Source organism: Lepisma saccharinum, chromosome 16 (genome assembly GCF_977018435.1).
Source record: "Lepisma saccharinum chromosome 16, izLepSacc3.1, whole genome shotgun sequence".
In the NCBI taxonomy this organism is placed as follows: domain Eukaryota; kingdom Metazoa; phylum Arthropoda; class Insecta; order Zygentoma; family Lepismatidae; genus Lepisma; species Lepisma saccharinum.
Window position 1 is genome coordinate 52773705 of NC_139244.1, and position 24609 is coordinate 52798313.

The 24609-nt window shown below is 38.8% G+C and overlaps 1 protein-coding gene across 1 annotated transcript in view; it reads right to left on the bottom strand.

Annotated features, from left to right (window-relative positions):
- Window positions 1-929: 929 nt before the first annotated feature.
- LOC146000082 (uncharacterized) overlaps window positions 930-24609 on the bottom strand; it is a 55953-nt gene continuing 32273 nt past the window's right edge. The window contains exon 4 of the mRNA XM_083137414.1: window positions 930-1203. Coding sequence (XP_082993540.1) covers window positions 1042-1203 — 162 coding nt within the window. The 3' untranslated portion in view covers window positions 930-1041. The remainder of the gene's footprint in view (window positions 1204-24609) is intronic.

Sequence of the window (24609 nt, forward strand, 5' to 3'; positions counted from 1 at the left end):
ATTATCGTGTATTTTCACCTGTCAGTTTGCGCTATTACTTATGAGACACCCTGTATACATGTGTTTAGTTATGAATGTCTGCATAAAGATATGTATATTGTTATACTCCTGTAAATATCAGTTTTAGATTCTTTTTTTGTATAAAAATTTTTGTGTTAGTATTATTTACACAATGATTAGTGCAGTTTTGCTCCCTTTCTCTCTTCTTTTGTGGTGTTGAAATAGTAAGTTTTAAAAATGTTTACAACGTATGTAAGCCTTTTCTAATTGAAGCCAAAGCTCTGTTATAGGTGAAAATAAAATAAATAAATAAATTAATTAAATAAATAAATGTTAGCGGTTTCTTTTTTTTATTCGGTTGAACATAAGAAACAAATAGGGTGTGAATAAATGAGCGACGTCGACCCACTTGCTCACTTTATGCACGGAAAGGTAAATCTGTGGACCTACAGTTTAAAGTGGAATCGAACGACTATAATCCTCCACTGTGTTAGGAAACGGGATTAGGCGAAATGGGATGCAATCCTTCCAGCATCTGTTTTGATTGGTTGATGGATTTCGTTTATTTCACTTCCCTTTTCTCCCCCTTTTGGATCGCGATGACGGTGAGTGATGAGATGATGAAACTCATGAAGAAAACACTCATAAAGAATACCCATGCGCAGTCCGGGATTCGAACCCGGGACCCCTGTTGTCCCACCGCCACGGAGTTGGGAAAACCAATACCATCTGTAAAAGGATGAATATAAAGATTTAAACTTCAAAGAATAACAGTGAATACAAAATACTGGATTTTTTTTTCATTCATCTCAATTATAAAACTTGTAATTTTGAACCGACCTGAATTTGCGCACACTGTGGCTCATTTCCTGTAGAAACAAGTAGGGAATGGAATTTATCAAAAAAGAAATAGAAGAAACAAACAGATGAATGATAAAGTATTTTATTTATTCAGCATTACTAATTATATTTCGAACAAACGGAAAATATCTTATCTGTGTTCATTATTGTAAAATCTCTACTTCAACACGCAATACCCATTCATGGCTGCTCGAAAAAATAATGAAAGTCGTAACATAAGATTACCGTTCCGTCTGTTTCAGTGAAACGTATCTTAACAATATATTCACCATCAAAGCGTTTGAACTGCTTTGCATATGCTGTGAAATCGAACTCACGCACATATCCAGGGTCCATAATTCCCTGAAAGTAAAAACAATATATATATATATACACATACATATATATACATCTATCCATACATACATACATATACATATACATATACATTACACGTACATATAAATATACATATACATAATAATTCTCCAATACACACCCAACTTTTGTGAAGTTTGCACTATTCTCGGATCCTAACGTAGATACGCACGCAGCTCTGTGTGTATATATTGATGTGTGACTTAATTGAACCTTGGGAATCGAGAGTCACCGGGATGTAGCAAATTACAAAGCGAGAGGTTTATGGTTCATAACTAATTCCAAAGGGACCCCCTCGGTCAATGAAGGAAATGATGATATATGGATGAGTGACAATGCTCTGTCCACACTATCATACCTGGCCAAAGTTGTCCTAAAAGAAGATGTATGTTGTGTCCATATCGTATCAGAGTCAGTACTTCGACTCTGACCAACTTGTCCTCCGTTATCCCGCGCTGAGTGTATCGAAGCAGATTCAGAGTAAAACTGTAGGCGAATGAGAGCGATGTCCTTCCGGACTTCGCATTTATACTCCTGCCGGACTATAGGTTGTTACTCCTCCAGTCCTCTATCGGTGAGGCTACTTTCGTATCCTCCCGTATGACTTGAGTATTGAAGCAATATGAAATGCAGCGCATTCCTGGGTTAACTTGGAGGCAATCGATGAAGGAGGGAGGTTAATGAACAGTGTGAAGAGAGCATTAAACGAGCCTCTTCTCTAACTTCACTCATTATAAATCATCATTCCCCTCACTAAACGCATCCATTCTCTCGATGGTTGCGAGTTGACCAAAGAAAGGTAACTACTACTATGTTTATTAACAAAACAACAACAAAAAGAAATAAACCACAAAAAATAAAAACTAATACATCTGTCACGTCACTTGTCATTGTGACATAAAAGTAAAAATCTTCACCAAAAAAAAAATCACCATGCAGCGGAGAAAAGAAAGCAAATGTTCATGTGTTATTGTAAAATAATTGCTTATTTGCATGAGTAGCGAAGGTAAAAAATAAAAATAATAAATAGTCTATGGCAGACGTAATCCACGTGCGAAAAGTGTTAGTAAAAGAAAAACACACCAAAAATGTAAAAATGGCTTTTGCACACGAAAGTCCAATTAGAAGTTAAAATACTTGAAGGAAGAAAGACCTGGAAATGTGTCTCATTATTAAACGATGTTGGAGTACGACACTGCTCATCGACGGGTCTGATGACACAATGTGTCGCACAGGAAGCACATGTATAATCGATTTTGATTTTATTTGATTTAGTTTATTTTACTTCGCGTTTTGTGCCTCTTGGCTAATTTGCGAAGATGGGGATGAGTGATGAAATGATGAAATTGAGGAATGGACATTCACAAACAACAAGCCCGACCGGGATTCGAACCCGGGACCCTTGGCGTCGCAGCGCGATGTGCTAACCACTTTTTTTTTTTTTTTTTTTAATTTCCTTTACTATTTACATCTGATTATAACAAACTTTTCATGATTACTATACAGGTTTTACAAACTAGGATATATTACATTTAGAAAATTCGCATAGACATTGTTCCTTTTGTTTGCCGACATATTTTGAAATGTGTGCCTTAAATAATGCACAAATTGTTCATGAAAGTCAACTTGCTGATAAGTAGAGGCAAACCAAGCATATTGCCCCAGTAACCACAATACACTGTTCTGTTTCTTTTTAGGGAAATAACTAAAATTGGGAAACAGAAGATGATCAATTGTAATATTCTTCTCATTGGTACGACAGATGACACTTACGAGTTTTGCAACATATTTCCATGACGTAGCGGTTATTAAGCATTCACTGAGCTTATGCACTAAACTATCAGGCACGTTACATATTAAACATAATGATGAATCTGCCATGTGCAGATCATAGAGTTTCACTCGAGTCAGTAGTATTTGATGCACTATAACAAACCACGCCGATCGTATTCTTGTTGCGAGATGCCTCGCGTGTATATTTTTCCACACCACAGGCCAACGACCTTCCGGGTGTCTTGCAACTATCTTTACAGCCTGTTGAGACGCTACACGCATTCTTCTGTACATGTGCGACACCACTGGAACAGGCAGGGTAGGAGTTTGTAACAAGCCATAGCAGATCTCTACTAAGGTATCACGGAGGTACCTAAGGTTGTGGGGGAGGTTAGTCACGTTTATGGGGGGATCCAACTGTATATGGGCCAAGCAGTCTCGAAGAACATGACTTGTAAGGCTATCAGGGCTCTGAATCATCGTCTCTATGTCCGCTTGAATGCGGAGCGCCTGGCTCTTGTGGTGCACGTGTGCAAGATTCAAGCCTCCCCCAGCATTATCTAAACACAAGGTCTCGTGATTTACACGTAACAACTGCCCATTCCAAACAAACCAGTTCACTGCACTTTTCAGCTTTGTAACATCCAGCATTCGCATCGGAAGTATTTTGGCTATAAACCACACTTTCGAAAGAGCATACACATTAACAAACGTGACTCGTGATTGCAAGCTAATGTTTCGAAACTTATTAATTTGTAGCACTGCTTTTACACTCCCAATCACTCGATCATAATTTACTTGTATCATTCCTTGCAAAGAAGGCGTAAATACTACACCAAGTATTTTTACAATGTTGACAACAGGGAAGTGTTGAACTGGTGTGTGAGGTGGAGAATTATTTAAAAACATCAAACAGGATTTCTTTACATTTATGTGAAGGCCTGAATACACCCCAAATTCCGTCGTTAGTTTATGAACCGTGTCCACATCAACAGGTGACTGCACTAAAATGCTGACATCATCCGCATAAGCTAAAACTTTTAGCGACTTTGACAGAATAATTATTCCTTGTAACCGTGCTTCCAGAGAGGCAAGCAGGGGACTTAGGGAAATACAAAAAGCCAACATGGATAAGGGATCTCCCTGTCGGACACCTGTGACAATGCTAAGCGATTTTGTCAGAAACCCATTAATCTGTATTTTCGATTCAGCATTTTTATATAGCCCTTGCAGTGCTGAGAGAAAATTCCCCCGTATGCCCCTTTTGTGCAAAACATGAAACATATAATTATGGTTCAGCGAATCAAACGCACGTTCGAAGTCCAAAGCTAAAATCGCTTGATCCTTTAAATTTTTCTTATTATGATTACTGGTAACCACTTCACGCAGCGTTTGCAACACTGCATAAATGTTTTTATTTTCACCATATACATATTGCATGTCCCCCACCAAGTTGCTTGAGTACGGCATTAAACGTGCAAGCATACATCGTGTGAAAATTTTATAGTCGGTGCACAGGAGTGTAATGGGGCGATAATGAGTGATCTCTGTCGGCTTTGCACATTTCGGTACTAACACTATAATACCTGTCTTGGAAGTCTTGCACATTTTATGTTGCTGAAAGGCCGCGTTGACCCACTCAGTTAAAGTCTGCCCCACTAGCGTCCAAAATGTTTGAAAGAAGCATGTAGGAAGCCCATCCACACCAGGGGCGGAGAAAGGCTTTGACGCTTTCACCGCTTTATATACTTCTTCGAATGTGAAATCCTCATCAAGCTTAGTTCTATCATCATCGGAAAGTACTTCCGTAACTGCATCCACAACAGAATCATAATTTGAATTGGCAGGTTGGTGCTGCGAAAACATCCGAACATAATGCTCATATATTGTACGTTGTATGTCCTTAGGTGCTATGATTTTATTACCCGCTCCATCTGCGAGTTCAGTAATGAGTTTCCGTTGTGCATTTTGTCGTTCTTGTATCACGTGACTAATCGACACCGCTTCTTCAGGGTCAAACTGAGGCAGTCTACTTCGAATTTTTGCACCCATACGTTTGTGGGCGGTCATATTTAAGAGTATTGCTTGTATACGTTTAATTTCCGTATGAACCGGTCGTCCTGCCGATGCTTCTTCTATTAATTCACGCAACACACGATAATAAAAGTGATATTTATTATTCCAGTCACGAGACCTCTCTTTACAGAATGATATACAGAAACGTTTAACTGCAGGTTTTAGAATTTCATCCCACCAACGAAGGATGTCAGTACGTCGAAGGCGATGCGTCTCCCAAAATCTCCATTGCTCATGAAATGCTCGTTTAAATTCCTCATCAGACAAAATGGACGTATTCATTTTCCAATACCCATATCCCCTAGGCACTAAGGGAAGATCAATGTTAATTGCCATTATCACCGCCAGGTGGTCCGAAAAACATGTAGGGGTGAGAGAAATCGAAGTAACTTTCTGACGCAGTGCCGGGGTAACATAGAACCGGTCTAGCCGGGACGCACAATTGTCTCTAATATAAGTATACCCCTGCTTATCAAAATATTTATCTGTCCAAACGTCCACCAATTTAAAACCAGACACCAATTTTTGGAGGGAATTAGATGTTGCAAAACCAGGACGTTGATCTTGTGGAAGCAAGACGCAATTGAAGTCGCCGCCACAAATGATATGTTCCTTTACACCTTGCAATTCAGCCGCCACATCTGTCGCAAAAAAATTGTTCCTCTGTGATCTCTGATTTGTACCTGATGGGGCATATATATTGCATATCCAAACATTTGCCACTTTCGCACATATAATTCTCCCATTAGGGTGACACACAACGTTAGTGATGGGCACCGTATTTTTCACGAGAAGCGCAGTCCCCGTTGCCTGACAATTTGCATTATTATATACTACTATAGATGGGGGCAGTTGAAAATTTATCACTTGAACTTCCTGGAGGAAGGCTATATCGAGAGACGACTGGATAAAAAAGTCACCCAGCGCCTCTTGTTTATTCCTGTTTTGTAGTTTGTTAATGTTAATCGTGCCTATTCTGAGTGTTGTAAACATATCTATTGTAGTCGTCCTACATGTTATCAGGGACGCTGTATCCCCCTTATTGCCAAGGCTCTCCTTGTAACCATTATACCCGACATTTACACCGCAATACAATAAGACCAATAGATGACAAAAGTACCACATCAAGTAAATGGAACAGAGTGGTACAAATCGTAGGTCTTCTTTACAAAAAGAAGAAACTTATATATACAAAAAAAAATATATATACTCGATCACTCTATCATACCTCTCAGTCCCCTAGCAAAACCCCTTCTTATAACCACAATCATTTCACTCTTACAACAATTACTTAAACCTCCTCAACATTACTACTCAGTCCACGAAATCGGTTTGTGGAAAATTTAGTACTATTAACACTGTTACCTTTAGGTACATTGCCTATTTTTTTTTTCTAACTAACCTGTTTATAATCATGTTTAGTGTTGTCAGTTTTCACTCCACTCTCTCGAAGAAATATTATAGAATGTACACCTGCAGTATTTTTCTTCTTTTTTTTCTATGACGCACACGACAAATAACTTTGGATACTACACTAGGAGTGGTCACTCCTTCCTTTCTTCTGTTAGTGCAGATACCCATGGATGTGGACTCAGGACTCCCCAGATACCTGTGTATGTTGAGGCAGAGCTCCCCCGGGTTTTTTCTTCTTGCTTATTGGCGGGACGAATCGTGGTCTGGATCGCTTGTGTCTTGAAGAGCGTCGTTGTCCTTTATCCGTGGTAATTGCCGGAAATTCATCCTCTGTTTTCGATTCATCCCCGGATCCACCTTCTGTGCCGGTGTCTACTTTTTGGAATTCTATCTTCTTGTCTGCTTCATTTCCGAGTTGTGAGGGAATTCCTGAGGTGTGTTGTACCTTGTCAGGTCCATCTAGTGTTGTTAAGGGGTTGGAGTTGGAGCTGGAAGGTTGGCTACTCTCTTCACTTTCACCTACACTTTCACCTTGTTGTTCGTTATGTATTTTGTCTTTTTCGGTGCTCTTCGTTTGGCTTGGGTCGGTTGGTGTTAACTGTATTTGACGCTCTGGATCCGTAGCGGTTGTCTCTATTGTTTCATTCGTGAAATGGGGGTTGGATCTATGGCAATTGACCTCTTCTCTTGATGTTGTATTCGAGTTTTGGGGTCTTGTCAGTACTGGAAGTACTGTAGGTTGGGATACCATAGGGGTCGTTTCAGTGGTCAAATTAACAGGGACTCGTCCAGTTCTATTAACGCGGGGTCTTCTCGAGGGGCATTCTGAGAAGTTATGTCCCTCCAAATCACACCCACTGCACGTACGTACTTGACCAGAATAAGTTACCCAGTACCTGTCTCCTTGTATGGTAATGTACGAAGGGATTGCTTTCCGCAGGGCCATTTTAAACACAATGCGCCCCGTTCGTGTTCTATAAATATGTTCTTCTGAATACCTCTCTTCCTTTACGTTCAGCACTTCACCGTATTCACTAATTACATTACGAATCGCATCGTGGCTTAATTCGTCTGGCACTACATGCACACTTACGAAAACACTCTGCTGGTCTGCCCATTCCACATCTATTTTATGCCGTCCGTCTGCATCATAATAGGGCACTTCAGCTCCATAATCATTTAATAATCGCTCACCCACAACTTTCGTTACAAATTTCACAAATACACAGTTTCGATAGTAATCAATTTCAAAGCTTTGAACTTGGTTCGATGTTACACCGTACGTGTTATGAAACCACTTATGTAAATCCAGCGAAGTAGGTCTAGATTTTACACTACGAAAAATAAATTTCAACGTATTTTGTCTCTGTACCGGCATGTTTGTCTTCCTTCTAGTCTTTCTCACTTAGCATGTACGTACTACAAAAACAGTGCTTGCTCAATTTAACTCAAGAGTATTTGCCTTACCTGCCACACGGAAAAACAGCTAACGCGAAAACACGATCTGCACGCGGCCGCGTGTGCAGCTAGACTCACCACTCGGCCACAGGGTCGGGCTCATGTATAATCGAAGAATACACTTAAAGCACACTGACACATTAAATCTCACAGGGACGCACTACATACGGTGAGTCACGGAAGAAAATAGAAATACAGCGTGACATATGTGCAATATTAATGTGTACGTGCGCACTGTAGTGCACAATATTTGAGGAGACACAGAGGGATAAGCGCAAAAACACTGTATTCCAGATCACTGTGTTTAGGTGTCACTGAAGAAATACATAGTATTTCGCAACATTTACGACTGACGTGAGTCAATGTGACTCATCCCGACGCACTAGGGCGAAGTGTCAGAAGAGACAGCACATGATGTTTGTAAATGATGATTCGTTAAAACACAAACAAGACGCATTTTGATGAACTATGATGCATAATGACGTAACATGACGCAATGTGACGTATTGGGACGTAGTTAGACTCACTAGGTCGTATTCGATGCACTGGGACGTATGGTGATGTACTATGACAAAGGTGGGGGAGGGGGGGTAATTAGCGAAACGTCTGGTCACCGGAAGAAGTGGCTCATCGGAGCCGGGACTGGAGTCCGGGAGATACTGATTTCTGCCTTTATCCTTTTTTGCAGACAAGGCTCTGAGATGTCTCTCGCATATTATACAAATCTAACCCTGATTGCAATTTCTGCATTTCTAGTTGTTTCATTTATTCTCTTTTTAATAATCAGCTCATGCTGCTGTAATTCAACGACAGCCAAGCCTGGGGCTACCGAAATTTCAGTCAAACCGACAATCAGTTCTCCCCTTGAATTACAGTCTATCTTGTAGCCCCGAGACATCTTTACATAGGCCTTTGCTCCCCGTCCCTTGTCAGCCTCATCGAGAAGCGCCGCCAATGCCTGATCAACCACCACCTGTTTTTCTTTTTCAAATTGTCTCGATGATGATTACTGTCTACCCATAACGTCCCTTTCCAATCGCTCAGAGGGACACTTTCTGTTTCTTTCATAAGTCACAATAACTTATTGTAATGAAGTATCCTCCCTCTCTCCACTCTGTCTTCAACGTCTACTCCATCATCAGGAATCAGTCGTCGAGAAGCGAACTCCGTCGATCTTCGACCGTCCAGATCAACCCCAGGTCGTCCAGATGTGACGCAATGAGATGTGATGGAACGAGAAAAAAAAACACGGGAATAGTTCTAAAGAGTGAATTTTTCATTACGTTACATATAATGTTGGTAAGAACAAGTTGCTTGAATCTGTTTATTATGACAGGAGTAATCCATTTTCAGTGCTGGCATTTACAAATGTAAAGAGTTCGCCTTGCAAAAGTGACTTATGGACTTAGCACGACAAAAATCACCAATTCAGCTTATTTACTTCCTGACTTCATTTCGTAGTTGCTCTATCTTTTTTTTTCATTTGAAGCGTAACATGGACCGGCGAATGGGAAAAAAAACAAAGGCGTGAGTACCATGCTGGCTGGATACGCAGTGAGTCAAATCAAAACTTATTGATTAATTCTGACTTATGTGGATTATTCATCCATTTTGATTAACTTGAGCAATATGATAAACAGTAAAATGATTGATTAAAAACAAGCAAACTATCTACTAATATCCATAGGGGGTAAGGGGGAAATGTCATTAATTTTGCATTATTATTGTGTTTTAACTTTCTGATGCATGGGTTCGTTAGGCGAGGAAAAGAGGGGAGGAAGAGGAGAAATTCTGCAGGGAGCAAAGGTCTGTTTCAAGCGTGCAGTGGTAACGAGTGGGAGTTTTGCGTGATAAAGTGATGCGGAACGGGAATATGCGAATATTTCAGTGGAGGTGTAAAAAGTGGAGGGGGGGGCAGTGCAGTAAGTATTTCGTCAGGAGTGTTGAATTATCAACATCATACCTAGGTTTTAGACGGGATACAGTAATAGTGTCAGTTTTAGGTTTGCCACGACCAGCAATGAAAGTGACCTCATAAGAGTTCCCATCTATTTTGCGTTTGATAGTGCCCTTGTAGTACTTTTACGAAGAAGCAAACGCCTTTGAGGCGCCAGGTGTTGGGGTCGAACTCAGTTGCCAAACAAGCTGTCCCTTATGAGTATTTAAACTGGCGCGTGCGTCTGCCTGAATAACGTTTTTGCTGTTCAAATCGTTTGTGAAGGTTGTCATGTGCTGTCTTTCGTATAGATGTCCGCTGTTCGAGTCTCTGTTCGTTTGAAAGGGATATATTGTCAGGGTTGGTAGGAAGTACAGCGTCTGCCAAAAGTCTGGGATTGTGACCTAATAATGTATAGTATGGGGTGTGGCCTAATCCTGAATGAAGACTAATATTGTGACTGAACGTAGCGCTGGCAAAATAGTTACTCCATTCATCCTTTTCTCTAGTACATATATCCTCATTATGTTCTTCAAGTAATTGAGTGATGCTTCAGCTACTCCATTTCTGAAATGGCCAGCGGTGTCAATATATTGCAACTGGACACTGGTGATATTTGCGAGCTCCTTTATCAATAAACTCGAGTTCGATGAAGATCGATCGAGATAAATAATATCTAGTATTCCATATACAAGAAAAACCTTGTCAGCTAATGCCGAAGCAATAGATTCTGCATCATGATTAGGCAAAGTGGTAATTATAGCGTACCTAGTACAGCTATCTATCATTGACAAAAAGTATTTATTCTTGTTTTTCTTAGAGGACACTAATGGTCCCCAAATATCTATGTGTATTTGACGAAAAGGAAGGGAGATGTGGAGAGTGTGAGGGGTTGATCCCTGTGGTCTCTTTGCAATTTAACATGGGATACAATTATGAACGTGATCATAAACATACCTTTTCATGTTTGGAAAATAGTACAGTGACAACATAAGGTTATAGGTCTTGTGACCACCTTGATGTGTTGCCATCATGGAATTGAAATCAACTAATTGAAATACATCCTTTCTCAATGCTTGTGGGATACATAACTTGTCTTTAAATCCTGCTTTTATTTTCGTTTTTCTGTACAAAACGTCATTTTTCAAAACAAAGGAATAAGAAAGTTTTTCAAACTTAGGAGTACTTTGGGGATTATCTTCCAAGATGTGAATGATTTCTTGCAAATGAGGGTCACTACGTTGTGCTGATTTAATATCAAAATTTTCTGACTAGAAAAATACTGGGTGAAAAAGTTCATTTTCATTATCATTTTCATCCTTATCGTTGCGATTCTTCTCTGTATTTGTAACTGGTAGGCTTGCGTGGCTTAACGCATAAGCCAGGCAATTCTGGGAGGAGCTAATGTGTTTGATGTCAAAATCAAAGCTTTGAAGGAATAATGCTCTTCGTTCCAAAACACCTTATAAGTTCTAAATGGTACGTAAATAGGATAACGCACGATTGTCAGTCAGGACTGTGAAATGATGGTTGATAAGGAAGAATTCAAAGGTTTTCAGTACATAATAAGCACCTGCTACTTCTAACGAACTAGATATATTAGATGTAGAACAAGAAGTAATTACACGGGAAGAGTTAAAGAAAGCTATTAGTAGAATGAAACTAGGAAAGGCAGCTGGTCATGATGGCATTGCTCCAGAAATGATCAAGTATATGGGAAGGGAAGGAGAAGATCTGTTGCTCAGAATAATAAATGTGGCATGGAAGGAAAAGAATATAGTGAAGGATTGGGAAATATCAATACTAATACAATATATAAGAAAGGAGATAACAGGGAATGCGGAAATCACAGTGGTATTTCACTACTCAGAGTGCCTGGCAAAGTCTATTCAAGAATTTTGGAAACTAGACTAAGACAAGAAATAGAAGATAAATTAGAGGAGACACAAAGTGGATTCAGACCTTGTAGAAGTGTCGAAGATCACATACTTACAATAAGGCAAATAATAGAGAAAGTTATAGAATACAATAGAGAATTATACCTATGCTTTATAGACTTGGAAAAGGCTTTCGATAAGGTGTCATGGCAAGAGCTATGAAAAACCGTAAAGAAAAACAATGTAAACAAAAAATTAGTAGAAGCAATAAAAAGTTCCTACAAAATAAATAGATGCCATGTCAGAACTGGCAATAACAGATGAGAGGAATTCATAAAAACAACAGAAGTAAGACAAGGTGATATTTTATCTCCATACTTGTTTATCATTCTGATGGATGATGTTCTGAAAGAAATAAAACCAAAGATGAGAAAATTCAGAGTAGGAAATTGGAAACTGAAAACTGTAACTGTGTCTGAACTTTTATATGCAGATGATATTGTATTGTTTGCAAATTCACAAGCAAACCTACAAAGAAATTTAGAAATAATAAATGGTAATATGTCAAAGAAATATATGAAAATAAACAAAGATAAAACAACTGTGTTAAGGATAGGGAGAATAGAAAAACCCTGCATAATAAGTCTTGATGATTCAGAGTTAAATAAGTACAAAGTTTTTAGTATCTAGGTGTTACAATCAATAGTAATGGAAAAATAGATGAAGAATTAAACACTCGCATAAAGAATACAAACAGATTATATTTTTCCATGAACAAAGGATTTTTAGGAAAAAAGGAAATAAGCCAAAAAAATGACTGTGTACAAATAAACTTATGTACCAACATTGATATATGAAAGTGAATCCTGGGTAATTAATGGAAACTAAAACAAAACTTACACACAGTAGAAATAAAATATTTGAGGAGAACAGTGGGTAAGACTAGAACGGGCAAAATCAGAAATCAAACAATCAGAATAACATTAAACACAAAACCAATATATCATGATGCTGAGCAAGCACAACTTAGATGGTTTGTACACCTCAGCAGAATGCCTAAACGTCGAGTACCTAAACAGGTATGGGAAACAAGAATGGGAGGATTGGATGCAAAGAGACCGAAAGGAATACCACGTAGGACATGGAATGAGAGAATGAAGGATATCCTGAGCAGGAGGAACATCTCGTGGAGTGAATGAAGGAAGTTGGCAGAAGATCGTGACAGATGGCGAGCACTCTGTAAAACCTCGACACCAATCGGTAGAAGAGCATCGGAATAAGTAAGTAAGTACTTCTAACGAAAATATGTCTGCTTTCTTTTCTGTGTCGGTGAGTGATCTTGAGCAATATGCACAAGGATGAAGGTTCCCTTCATCATCATGCTGCATATATGTTCCACCAAGGCCATCTGCACTAGCGTCCACGTACACAAATGACGGGCGCTTGGGGTCATATGATCGGAGAATAGGGGCGGAGGTGATCATTTTTTCAACGTGTCAAAACTCTTTTGATGTGCATCTGTCCATTAATACTTTACATTTTTCATGAGTAACCTAAATAAACATTCTGTAGATCCTGCAAAATTTTGAATGTGCCTACGTATGAAATTGACAAGGACAAGAAAAGAACGCAATTGCTTCTTAGTCTGAGGGGGGAAAGTCAATGATTGCCTCCAAATTATACTTTTAACCCGCGCATCGATACTAAATGCCCAAGAACCTTAATTTGAGTGAAAGCAAACTGGCATTTGCGTGGAGAAAGTTTAAGGTTGGTTTTGCGAAGCTTCTGAAACACTCTTTCAAGTAAATTGATCATTGAACTAAGGCTTTGGGAATAGCAAATCACATCGTCGGTATACACTGAAAGTTCAGAACTATCTATTCCCTGTAATGCCAACTCACTAACTTTATTCATTATTTGACTGCTTGTGGATATTCCTTGGGGTAATCGTTCAAAACGAAATGAGCCTAGGTTGTTGACCGAGAATGCTGTAATGCCTTTAGAACGTTCTGATAACTCTACCTGAAAGAAAGCGCTGGAGAAATCTAAAACGCAATTATTTTTTTTAAGACATTTCAGTCAGAATCGTAGTAATATCGGGTGTCTGTAAAGAAAGAGGTTCAATTTGCATGTTTAATAATTATCTTAGGTCAGAAACTAGTATAAAAGAGTCGTCAGATTTCTTTACTAATAGTACTGGATGTCTATAAGGACTGCCCATACAGTGGGTTATTACATCTTGCTCTAATAGCTTGTTAATTTCCTTTTTCATAGGTTCACGATAATGAAATGGCAAAGGGTAAGGTCTGGCATATACAGAAGTGTTATTTTTTAGTTTGATATCATATTTCAAGACATTACTTTTAGATAACCTATCACCAGGTCAGTGAACAATATCTGCATACGTGTATACTAGCTTAAGAATTTTTTCTTTGTCTTCTGGTGGTATTTCTGGATTGACGTTAAGCGGGCAAGGATCGTATTTTTGCTGGCTTTCCTTTAACTGTTGGTCTACTGTACTGTGTTAAATACATGTATATGAGTGGTTAACCTCATTACTCTCAGGATTCCAAACAGATGTGACGTCATCCAAAATTTGACACAATGAGATATCACCTATGGGAGTGTTCATTTGTAAGTTAACAGGAGTGTCATTAGGATTCATTACATGAATGACTGCTGAATTTACATTTACATAAGCATTTGAAATTGTAATTGCATATTTAGCCATTGTTGATTTAGATGGGGTGAAATGTAAAGTTGATTTACTTGGTAGGTTGGGAAGGAAGGAAATTGACATATTAATGTATGTTCGGGTGTGCGGATTCAACTGAACTGTTTCTGTGACTGTAGCTGTACCTTTAAATACATTTACATTCTCAATTTGACTAAAAATATCATGTGATACTGTGTGAGTGGTTTGTTTCATTTTGGAGATATTACACTTCGGTATGTATCGTAAATTATTGATGGTAATAGTATTATTATTTAGTGAAATATCACACCTTTGTGTTTTTAGAAAATCATTTACTAAGATTGGAGGAAGGGTTTTTGATTCTACAACTCTAAAGGGATGTGAATATTTGTATTTAAAAATTATAATAGGGAATGCTACAATCTCAGTTACAGTTAGTTTTGTCCCTGTAATACCTTGAATGTTGGAGTGTACATTGAATGTTGGAGTGTACATTATATGTTTTCACTTTAGAAGGGAGTAAGTGCCTGGGAAAAATTGAAATTTGAGAACTCACGTCTACAAGTAAATCAATTTGTTTCTCCTGAATAGTAGCGTTAATATAATATAATATAACCCATATTTCTCATTTATTGGAACTGTATCTGGTCTGAATTTATCTTCAGAGTTGTTCTTGCAGACCGAATATGACTATAGTGTAACGGATTAGCCTCATCTGGTTTATAAAAAAAATCTAATACTCTCGTGATTAGTCCTATGGCAATACTCACAGGGTGGTCTATCCACAGAGTCGCGATACTATTATAAACAACCAAACAACATACAAGACGCAAGGCGTACGAAGAAATGAGAAATTGTGACGCTTTTTCACGCGAAGATACAAAAGCGTAGGAAAAACGTCACAAACTCCCCCTTGTGGCAAAAGAAAAGGCACCAAATCGGTATAATTAAAATATCCAAAATTTAAATAAAGGCACATAACCTAGACCCACATTCAAATAACACCTTCTGAGAGCATCTTTTATACCTCTAAGCATTGAATGGTCTACAGAAAAGACCCATTGTGAAAACACAAAGATAATAATAACCACATGTTTCAAATATGACATTAGACAAACCAGTAGCAAATAAATATAGAAATATATAATGGCATACAAAAACCATAATTTAAGGATTTGAATAGAATCTTTAACCTAACTAGACACTTTTTATAAATAAGTTACACACTTTAAATAATGCAATAATGTATATAGCATAGCATTAATCATGAAAAATGAAGCGTGAAGATAATGAATCGATTGCAATCAAAAAAGACTTTATGAAAAAAATGTTAAATGACAATTGATGTACCCTCTATAATGGTTAGAAATTCAATATCTAAGCAAAAGAGAAAGAGAGGGGACATTTACATGAATAAGAACACACAATTTCACCATACACTGAGCATAGAAATACCTGATATAGATAACAATGATATAAAAAGGAAGGTCCAATATAATATTATGCGGCGAAAGAATTCTGATAAGTAATACAGAAAACGTTGCAACTATGCAAAATGCAACTATGCAAAATTCAAAAATATATGACATCAAAACATATTAAGACCACAATACATGAATCATTGAAAAAAATGTGCATACCCCATTAAATATTACAGAATGATTACTCTTCAATAGATTCTAGAAGTACGAGAGCAAAACACACAATGAAAAAAAGGGACCAAACCTGAGTCAAACATACACAATACTCTACATTATCTGCGGGGAGCAGGTTCATGAGGTGTATAATGGGCAGAGGGAGGGCACCGTCGACAATGGGAATCGGAATGTCCTGCTCGACGACAAAAATTGCAAAAAAAAGATTGGAAGGAACGTGAAGAGCGCTGTGAATTCTGAACTCTGGTGGTAGGGTACAAAAGTGAAGCCACGTGGGAGTCCAATAACTCCACTTCTGATGAAGCCTCCTCTCGAAGGTAATATGGTTTGATATGGGAAATGTGGACCTTCCGGAGGAAAACTTCAGTTTCTGGATCTACCAAGAGAACCGTTACGGGGCCCAAAACCTTAAAAACCTTAGCAGGACCTGCCCAACGTTGCTGGAGTTTCGCAGTAACCTTCTGAAAGGCGTTACTCTGAGGAAAGGTTTTATAGAGAACTAAATCTCCGACCTTAAATGAGGAAGGTTGCCTGTTAGGGTCATATCTATTACGTCTTGTCAACCATGCCTTCTGTAAATGACGGTAGGCTTGCGCCCAACATTTAGCACGATCCGTGGAAGGAGGACCAGCCAATTCTGAATCGGATTTAAATTCCCAAAAGAAGTTCATAGGTCCATCGATGTCTCTTCCAAACAAGATCTGCGCTGGGGTGGTTTGTATACTATCCTGTACCGCAGTATTGAATGCGAAGGAAATAGCATGCAAATGAACATCCCATTTAGTGTGATCGTCAGAATGATAGGCAATCAGGGAGGCCTTGAGATTACGAATAAAACGTTCTGCCAGTGAAGGATTAGGATAGTAGGCGCTGGTATAGATGTGTTTGACTCGAGACTCAAATAAAAAGGAATTGAACTAGCGAGATCGAAAATATGATGCATTGTCAGACACCAATTCACAAGGCGCTCCAAACACCAGAAACAGGGACCGAAGTTTTTATATTATTTGATTGGATGTGGGACCCCGAAGAGGATAGAGGGAAACCCACTTAGAAAATGCATCAACAACCACCAATATATATGTATGCCCTTTTGATGAACGTACCAAAGGACCAACAAGGTCAATGTACAGTCGTCGCCAAGGGTGCTTGATGATTTCTGATGACAAAAAACCAGGAGGTTTACGTATAGCTAATTTGGCTTTTTGACACGTATCACAAGATTTAACATATGTCTTGATATCTTGAATACACGATGGCCACCAAAATATATTCATTATTTTCTTAGTACATTTTTGAACACCCAAGTGGGAACCTCCCACGGGGGTATCATGATAGTAACGGCAAATAAGATGTTGTAAGGTATGAGGAACGACAACTAATGAGGATTTTGAACGTGGAGGTTGCCAGACAAGTAAGTCGTTATAAAGAGCATAATGTTTATATGATTGACCCGTTTGTAATTTCTGAATGATTGGAAGTAAGATAGAGTCTTTGTGCTGAAGGTCAAGGATATCAGAATTACTAAAAGGGATAATCTGGAATTTGGGAGCAGCACAAGCAAGGGAAGTGATGGGTTGAGGAGAAACCTGGAATTCATCAGGTGAATACATTCGTGATAAGCAATCCGCAACAGGATTCAAACGAGAAGCAATGTGCTCAACAGAGTAAGAAAAGAGTGACAAGTAGAGCAACCAACGACCAAACTTGCCGTATTGCTCGGGATGGCGTAAAAGCCAGGAAAGTGCTTGGTTGTCCGTCTGAAGAGTAAAGTGCTTCTCGGTTAAATATGTTTCAAACTTTTTGAACCCGTAAACAATGGCACAGCATTCAGCCTCGTATATAGATTGGCGACGTTCTATGTCTGTCCGTTTTCGAGAGGCGAAAGCAATAGGACGTAATGACCCATCTGGCATACGTTGGTTCAGGGTAGCGCCCAGAGCCAATCCTGAAGCATCGCATTGCAGAACAAATTCCCGTGAAAAATCGGGCAAAGCTAAGACGGTATGTTTGAGGAAAACTTGTTTGAGATTATCAAATTGTTGTTGATCTTCGTCAGACCACGTGAAGGGAAGGCCCTTTTTCTTTTTATCAGTTAGGAAGGAAGTAAGATCCGAATAGGATGGAATAAAGCGCGAATAATATCCCAATAAGCCCAAAACATGTTGAACGGCTTTGACATTTCTAGGAGAGGGCATACCTTGAATGGCGGAAATACGGTCGGGGTCTAGAACAAGTTGCCCCTCGCGTAAAATATATCCTAAGTATTTAACTTCGGTTTGCATCCATTTGGATTTTACGGGGTTGACAGTTAGTCCAGCCTCGCGAAGGGCCTGCAAAACCAATTTGAGATGAATCAAATGAGTCTTTTCATCTGGGCTAAAGATCAAAACATCATCAGCATATGTCACAAGGAATTTGTATTTAAAGGGTCCCAAAATTTTGTCCAAAGCACGAGTCAGTAATTGTGTGCCAAGATTGATACCAAAAGGAACCCTGGTATACCGGTATTGACCGAATGAGGTGACAAAGGCCGTTAAGTCCTTGCTAGGTTCATCTAGCCTTAGTTGGTGGAAACTTTGGCAAAGATCTAAGCAAGAAAATACTTTAGCAGCTTGTAAATGTTGGAAAATCAAATCTATACGGCTTTGCGGGAAATTGTCGTAAGCAATAAGACGGTTAAGATGCTTATAACTACAGACAAGGCGATGACCGCCGTCCTTCTTATCAACGAGGAAACACGGGGATGCGTAAGGAGAGGCGCATTCCTCTATGATGTCCTGGTCCAACAACTCCTGGATTTGTTGGCGTAAAATGTTTGTTTGGGTAGGGTTTAACTGAAATGGTTTGGAGCGAAAAGGAACATTAGTGATTAAGGGAATTGAAACAGGTTCCAGTGTACAAGTACCCACACGTTCTGTCACAACATCATCATATTCCCGTAATAAACTGGTAATGTTGTTCGACAAGTTATTTGCTGGAGAGCAACCAACTTTGTCAACTAGGCGTACCTGATCTTGTTTCTTTACCGGAGGCGCAGAAGAGGCAAACGGAATGGAATCCGGAGAATAAGGAAATGAAACCACCAGATGGTCAAAGGAAATAGTACCCTTTGAATGGGAAAAGAAATCAGAGCCAAGAATGACGGGAAACGGTAAAGTTTCGGAAATCCAAAAAGTCCATTTCCAGGACAAGCCCTGTAGTTTCAACGTCAAAATCACACGTGAATTAAGGTGGATAGACTGATTGTTAACAGTTTGCAACGTACGAACATTATCTTGAAGAGTAGGTGGTATGGGACGTAAGGTAGCTAAAAATCCCCTCGCAATTAAGGACACAGAGCTGCCAGAGTCGACCAAAAGATGACTCGGTGTAGAATTTAAGGTGGCCTGTATGATAGGCATAACCTTGTCAATAATTGTCAAAGGATGTTCTATATGAGGTATAGTTGTAACCTCCGATGGCAAATGTCGTTCTATGTCAACAGGAGAAGGTTCAATGTGCGATAAGTTAGTATTTTGCTGTGAGACGACCTTAAAAGGTAAATCTTCAGAGACCTTTATATTAGTCAAAGAAGAGGGAGAAGAAGAAAAGACAGGTAAGGTTGGTAAGGGTCGTGGAAGATGAGAATCTATAGGATGTAACGCACATTTTTCCTGTTGTTGTTCATAGCGACGTAACTCTAAGGGCCATATCTCCCTAGATAAACAAATAAAATTAGCGATAGAAGTCGGTCGATTAAAGCCCATTAAATGCAAACGAGTGCTCTCTTGTAAACTCAGTAACATAAATTCCAATAGACTAGATTCAGACCAATTGGTGGGTAACACATGATAAGCCTCGTAGATGTCATTCAAATAAGTGGAGAGGAATTCACCACTTCGCTGAGGACGAAGAAGATATTTATCTAACAACCTTTGCATCGTGGAATAAGGAACAAAGCGATACCATATGACACGTATAAACATAGGCCAGGGGAATTTCTCGTGAAGAGAATCATACCAAGTGTCCCGAAGGGGTCCTTGCGTGGATGTAAATGCCATCAACAGTAAAGATTCTAAATCTATAAGATTTAGTTTCAAAATTTTATGGAGGTTCAACAAAAAATGGAACAACTTGTCAGGATCTGAACCATCCGTCGGTTGTAATACCCGTAAAAGATCAACAACGGTTGTGTATCTAATATAATTTGAAATATATGAATAATCGGAAGGCAACAAAAGTTCTCTGGGGGTGTGTAAGGTTGGGGTCTGTAAAAATGGTGAAGGTTGTATATTTACGGGCGGGAAGGGAAAAGAAGCTGACCCAACCCCATGCAAATGGCCTTGAAAGGGAGTCGACATGATATTTATCCGTCGACGAAGATATCTAGAATGTTCAATAGGTAATAGCCAAAACACAAAAAAAGCCAATAATAACCAAAATACGGAATAATTGCAAGAATGCAACATCAAGATATACCGTAAAATAATGAAAAACAAAAAAGCCAATGATCAAAAAAAAGGGGGGTACGAAGAAATCTCATAAAAAAAGGGGGGTGTAAGTCTATCAAAAAAAAAATTGTTAAAAAAAAGAGGGGGGCAAAAGGGTAAAGTTATTAAACAGGAAAAAGGTTATGAAGCGGAATGAACGTAACTCCAATAGAACCAAAAATATGAATATCAGTAAGGGAAAAAAAAATGTGATATTAGGGGTGTATAAATTAATATAACCTGCTCTGATACCAGGAAATTTGTAACCTGCTGGTTGAGTACGTGGAAAAAAAAGGGGCAAAATAGCCTCGTGGAAAGCGTGGGAAGGTCCGGGATCAATTTAATGTACGCGCTTAAGTTTAAGCTACAACCAACAGTTACAAATTCGAATTGTTGAGGGTAATGGCCTGCGTTTAGCGCTGTCACCTCAGTCTCGAAAAGGAGAACCAATAACTATACTTGCGCGAACTTAAGGAGAATAAAATGATTATTGCCAGCTATTCGCGCAATAAAAAAAAGGGATTTATATATATAATATGTGGTCACAAAATATCGTGGAAAATCTCACTCAGGCTTGATCAATTCTTAAGAGATCCTGCAATTTAGAAAAAATACGTACTATAATCCAATATAAACACATGTATAAATCTACATCACTACATATACTTCGTCACTAGTTTTTTTCTTACCAATAATAATTTTGTTCCTTCTCCTTTTTCCTTTATGTGAAGTTTATGAGCAAAAGGGTGGCACAGAATAGTACGCAAATTTCGAAGATTGTTTTGAGTCACAAATTTATTATATTCAATCTTGAAACAAGAACAATTAACTTCTCAAATAACAACAACATGAAGAATATTCTTATCGCGTACAAAATCTAGTTTTACGTATCATTTAAGAATTCATCTCAATTGCAACATTTAACAACTCTTACTGTCATTCATTCATTTATCATTTGACATGGCGATAATATATACATAATTTTTGCACGTTACAAAATTCTAACAAGTATTAGAACACGCACGAGTTCTAATGGAACCCTCTTAATTGGCCATTTTAAAACTTAACATACCAAGAATTCAGACATTTACAATTTGTCAATAAATGGCCCAGTTCGTTCCTTTTGACAATAAGAAATACTATACTCCCTACTCCTATTTGATGCTCCCAGTATTTTAATTTTTAACTTGTGCCAGCCACGTTAACATTAGTATTTCAACATTTAAAAAGTCGCAACGGTGCAATTCAAGTGTCTCGCATACGCCTTGGGAGACATTACTAATTCAGGCAACCCCGCAAAAAATGCATTCGCGTTATTATTATCACGCAATCAGTATGGCTACTCGTTGCTATTTAATTAGATAAAGTACGTTAATAACGATTTAGAACAACTAGCGTTTTAGTCGGTTCCCACTTTTTTAGTCCTTTTATGCTCATTTAAGCGTTTGACTCAATTAAGTTAAAGATATGCCAATCTATCACAGTTCACGATCTTTGGTTTTTTTTTTTTTTTGCAGAAATAAAGGGGGGAGTAGACGACACTGTACATACCTCCATTTAGTTGCACTTGAAGTATCAGACACCAATTCAACACTGCTAAGGACGATTGGTCAAAAGAAGTCCTGCCTTCCTTCACGTTCCATCATCAGAACATTGGCGTCACGTCTAGAAACGTCCATGGATTCATTCACAGTCACTAATCTGTATCCTGATTCGGGTTATGGAAAAAATACCCAAATCAAACTGGACGGCGATAAAGTTCACGCTTTCGTCAAATGCAACTTTCCATTTACGAGTATAAAGTTAATCAGGGAAAATGAGTTCTGCTTCGCGTGAATAGTCCAAATTCGGAGAGAGAATGTATCGTAAAGTGCGTGCTAGAAATGAAGTCAGAAAAGGAGGTTAAGACTCGCCCGCGAGGCAACTTGCACACTCAACCATGGCACACACTGTAAGGCTCTCTCTCTCACCCGTGACCCAAGTCACGTCGTTGTTATCGCGAAGCTTGTAGAATCGGAACTGGTGTAGCCTTCTGCTCGAGAAGCGAGCACGGAGCGAGAGGTCGGTGGAGACCTCTAGCGGAGACTATTATAAACAACCAAACAACATACAAGACGCAAGGCGTACGAAGAAATGAGGAATTGTGACGCTTTTTCACGCGAAGATATAAAAGCGTAGGAAAAACGTCACAACTGTCCTCGTGAATTAGATCTTTCGTTTCCCCGAGATTGATCTCTATTGTTGGAACGATATTGTCCTCTTTTATTAGCCCTATAGGTATTTCGGTGAGCGGAATTATCATTCCCCTCACTTTCTTTGGTCCCTGTTATTTACTGAGTTATTAGAGGTACGTTAAAATTCGAGAATATTTGCGCAAAAGTCAAATACGGAATTGGGTATTTGTGTCTCTTTTGTAGAGAGAGATAAACTCTCCACTGGGTTCGTAATCTCTTCTACTGGATTAAGTTTCTCTTTTTCGCCACTAAGATTAGTATTGTGACTGACTTCATTGTTTGTCACTGATTGTGGCTCCGCGCTGCGGGGATTCAAGGAACTAACTGGGTGACAATGTATGTTATTCGCTTGAGGTGGTGCGTGTGAACACTGATTATATTGTGGGACTGAAGCGTGTGGACTTTGAGTGACTTGAGGAATATGCTGGACTTGCATTTCAGTGGTGGGAGAATTGGTATTGCTGTGCATCGGAAATGAGTAGCTAGGAACGGAGGAAAGTGGGTTCACTGACTGAGTGTATCTTGCTTGCGCTAGCGCATTCTCTAGTTCTCTCTGATCTTCAACTAAACGAGACTGAATTAATGTTTCTTGCCGTTCAAAGTTCTGTAAATGGGAAATCAGATCTTCTGTTTTCAAAAATGTGTTGTTAGTTAAGCATCCAATAAATTTTGAACGCAAACCAGTTATGATATATGATATAATCTGTTCTTCGGAGGCTCCAGGGAAGTATTGTAATACTAGAGATTTCTTTGCTATGACATAGACATGAATATTTTCAGTTAGTAGCTGTTTTCTTGCTAATGCTATTTGAAATGGTTGACTGGGCAAATAAGCTCCCCTGAATAAAGTACTTATTTCGTCCTTGATCTGAGCATATGTCAAGTCATTAAAGGTTGGTCTTGTCTTAATATCCTGGAAGTGGGTCAAAGCTATGTCTGTCAGAGAGAGGGGTAACATTTCTTTCTTTTTAAGGTCATTCCAGTTACTCGGGATTGAAATCACCTCAAATTTAAAGAAAAATTGCTCGATGTCTTGAGGATTTTGCTCACTAAAGGGGTGAGGATACAACGCTTGAGGTATACTGGCCATTGCTGGGGGTAAATCTGTTACTGGGAGTACTGGTTACGGGTACTTTACGTATTCTTTTGGGTGTTTCTAGACCTTGAAAGAATTGTGGGTAGGCTGTGTTAGCAGATTAAGATCTAGTAAGTGGAGGTGAAGGTGAGGTATTTAAGGGCTGAACTGGGGGTGGGGTTCTGTGAACGAAGTAGCTAATTCAAGGATTTGATTTAAAGAATCGTCAAGGTCTTCATGCAAGTTTAATTGTGAGCTATTCATACTCTAATCTTATGCAAGAGAAAAAAAACAAGTAGGGGGGGGTAGTACGCAGCAAGTATATATTTATGTTAGGATAAAAAAAAACACTGTCACTAAACAAATTCAAATAGTTATTCGTAGCATTATTTAATTGAACTTTACGATTGGAACGCAATGACGATGTTCAACTGGTGAGGTTCATGAACACAAAAAAATTGGGGACTGGGAAAAACTCTTTAAAATTTAGGACTGTTTTGCACGCGTGTGTACAAAATGGTTTGAAAAAAATAAAGCGTCTCCATTACGTAGTGTTAGTTTTGGGAATAGAATGTATTGTAAAATACTTGATTTTTCAACAGAGGTTTGTTGGGAGGGTTTAAAAACAAAAGAAAAACAGTTACCTGCATCATTATTATGCAGTGTTCTGCAACTCCACCATGATGTGTGACTCAATTGAACCTTGTGAATCGAGAGTCACCGGTAT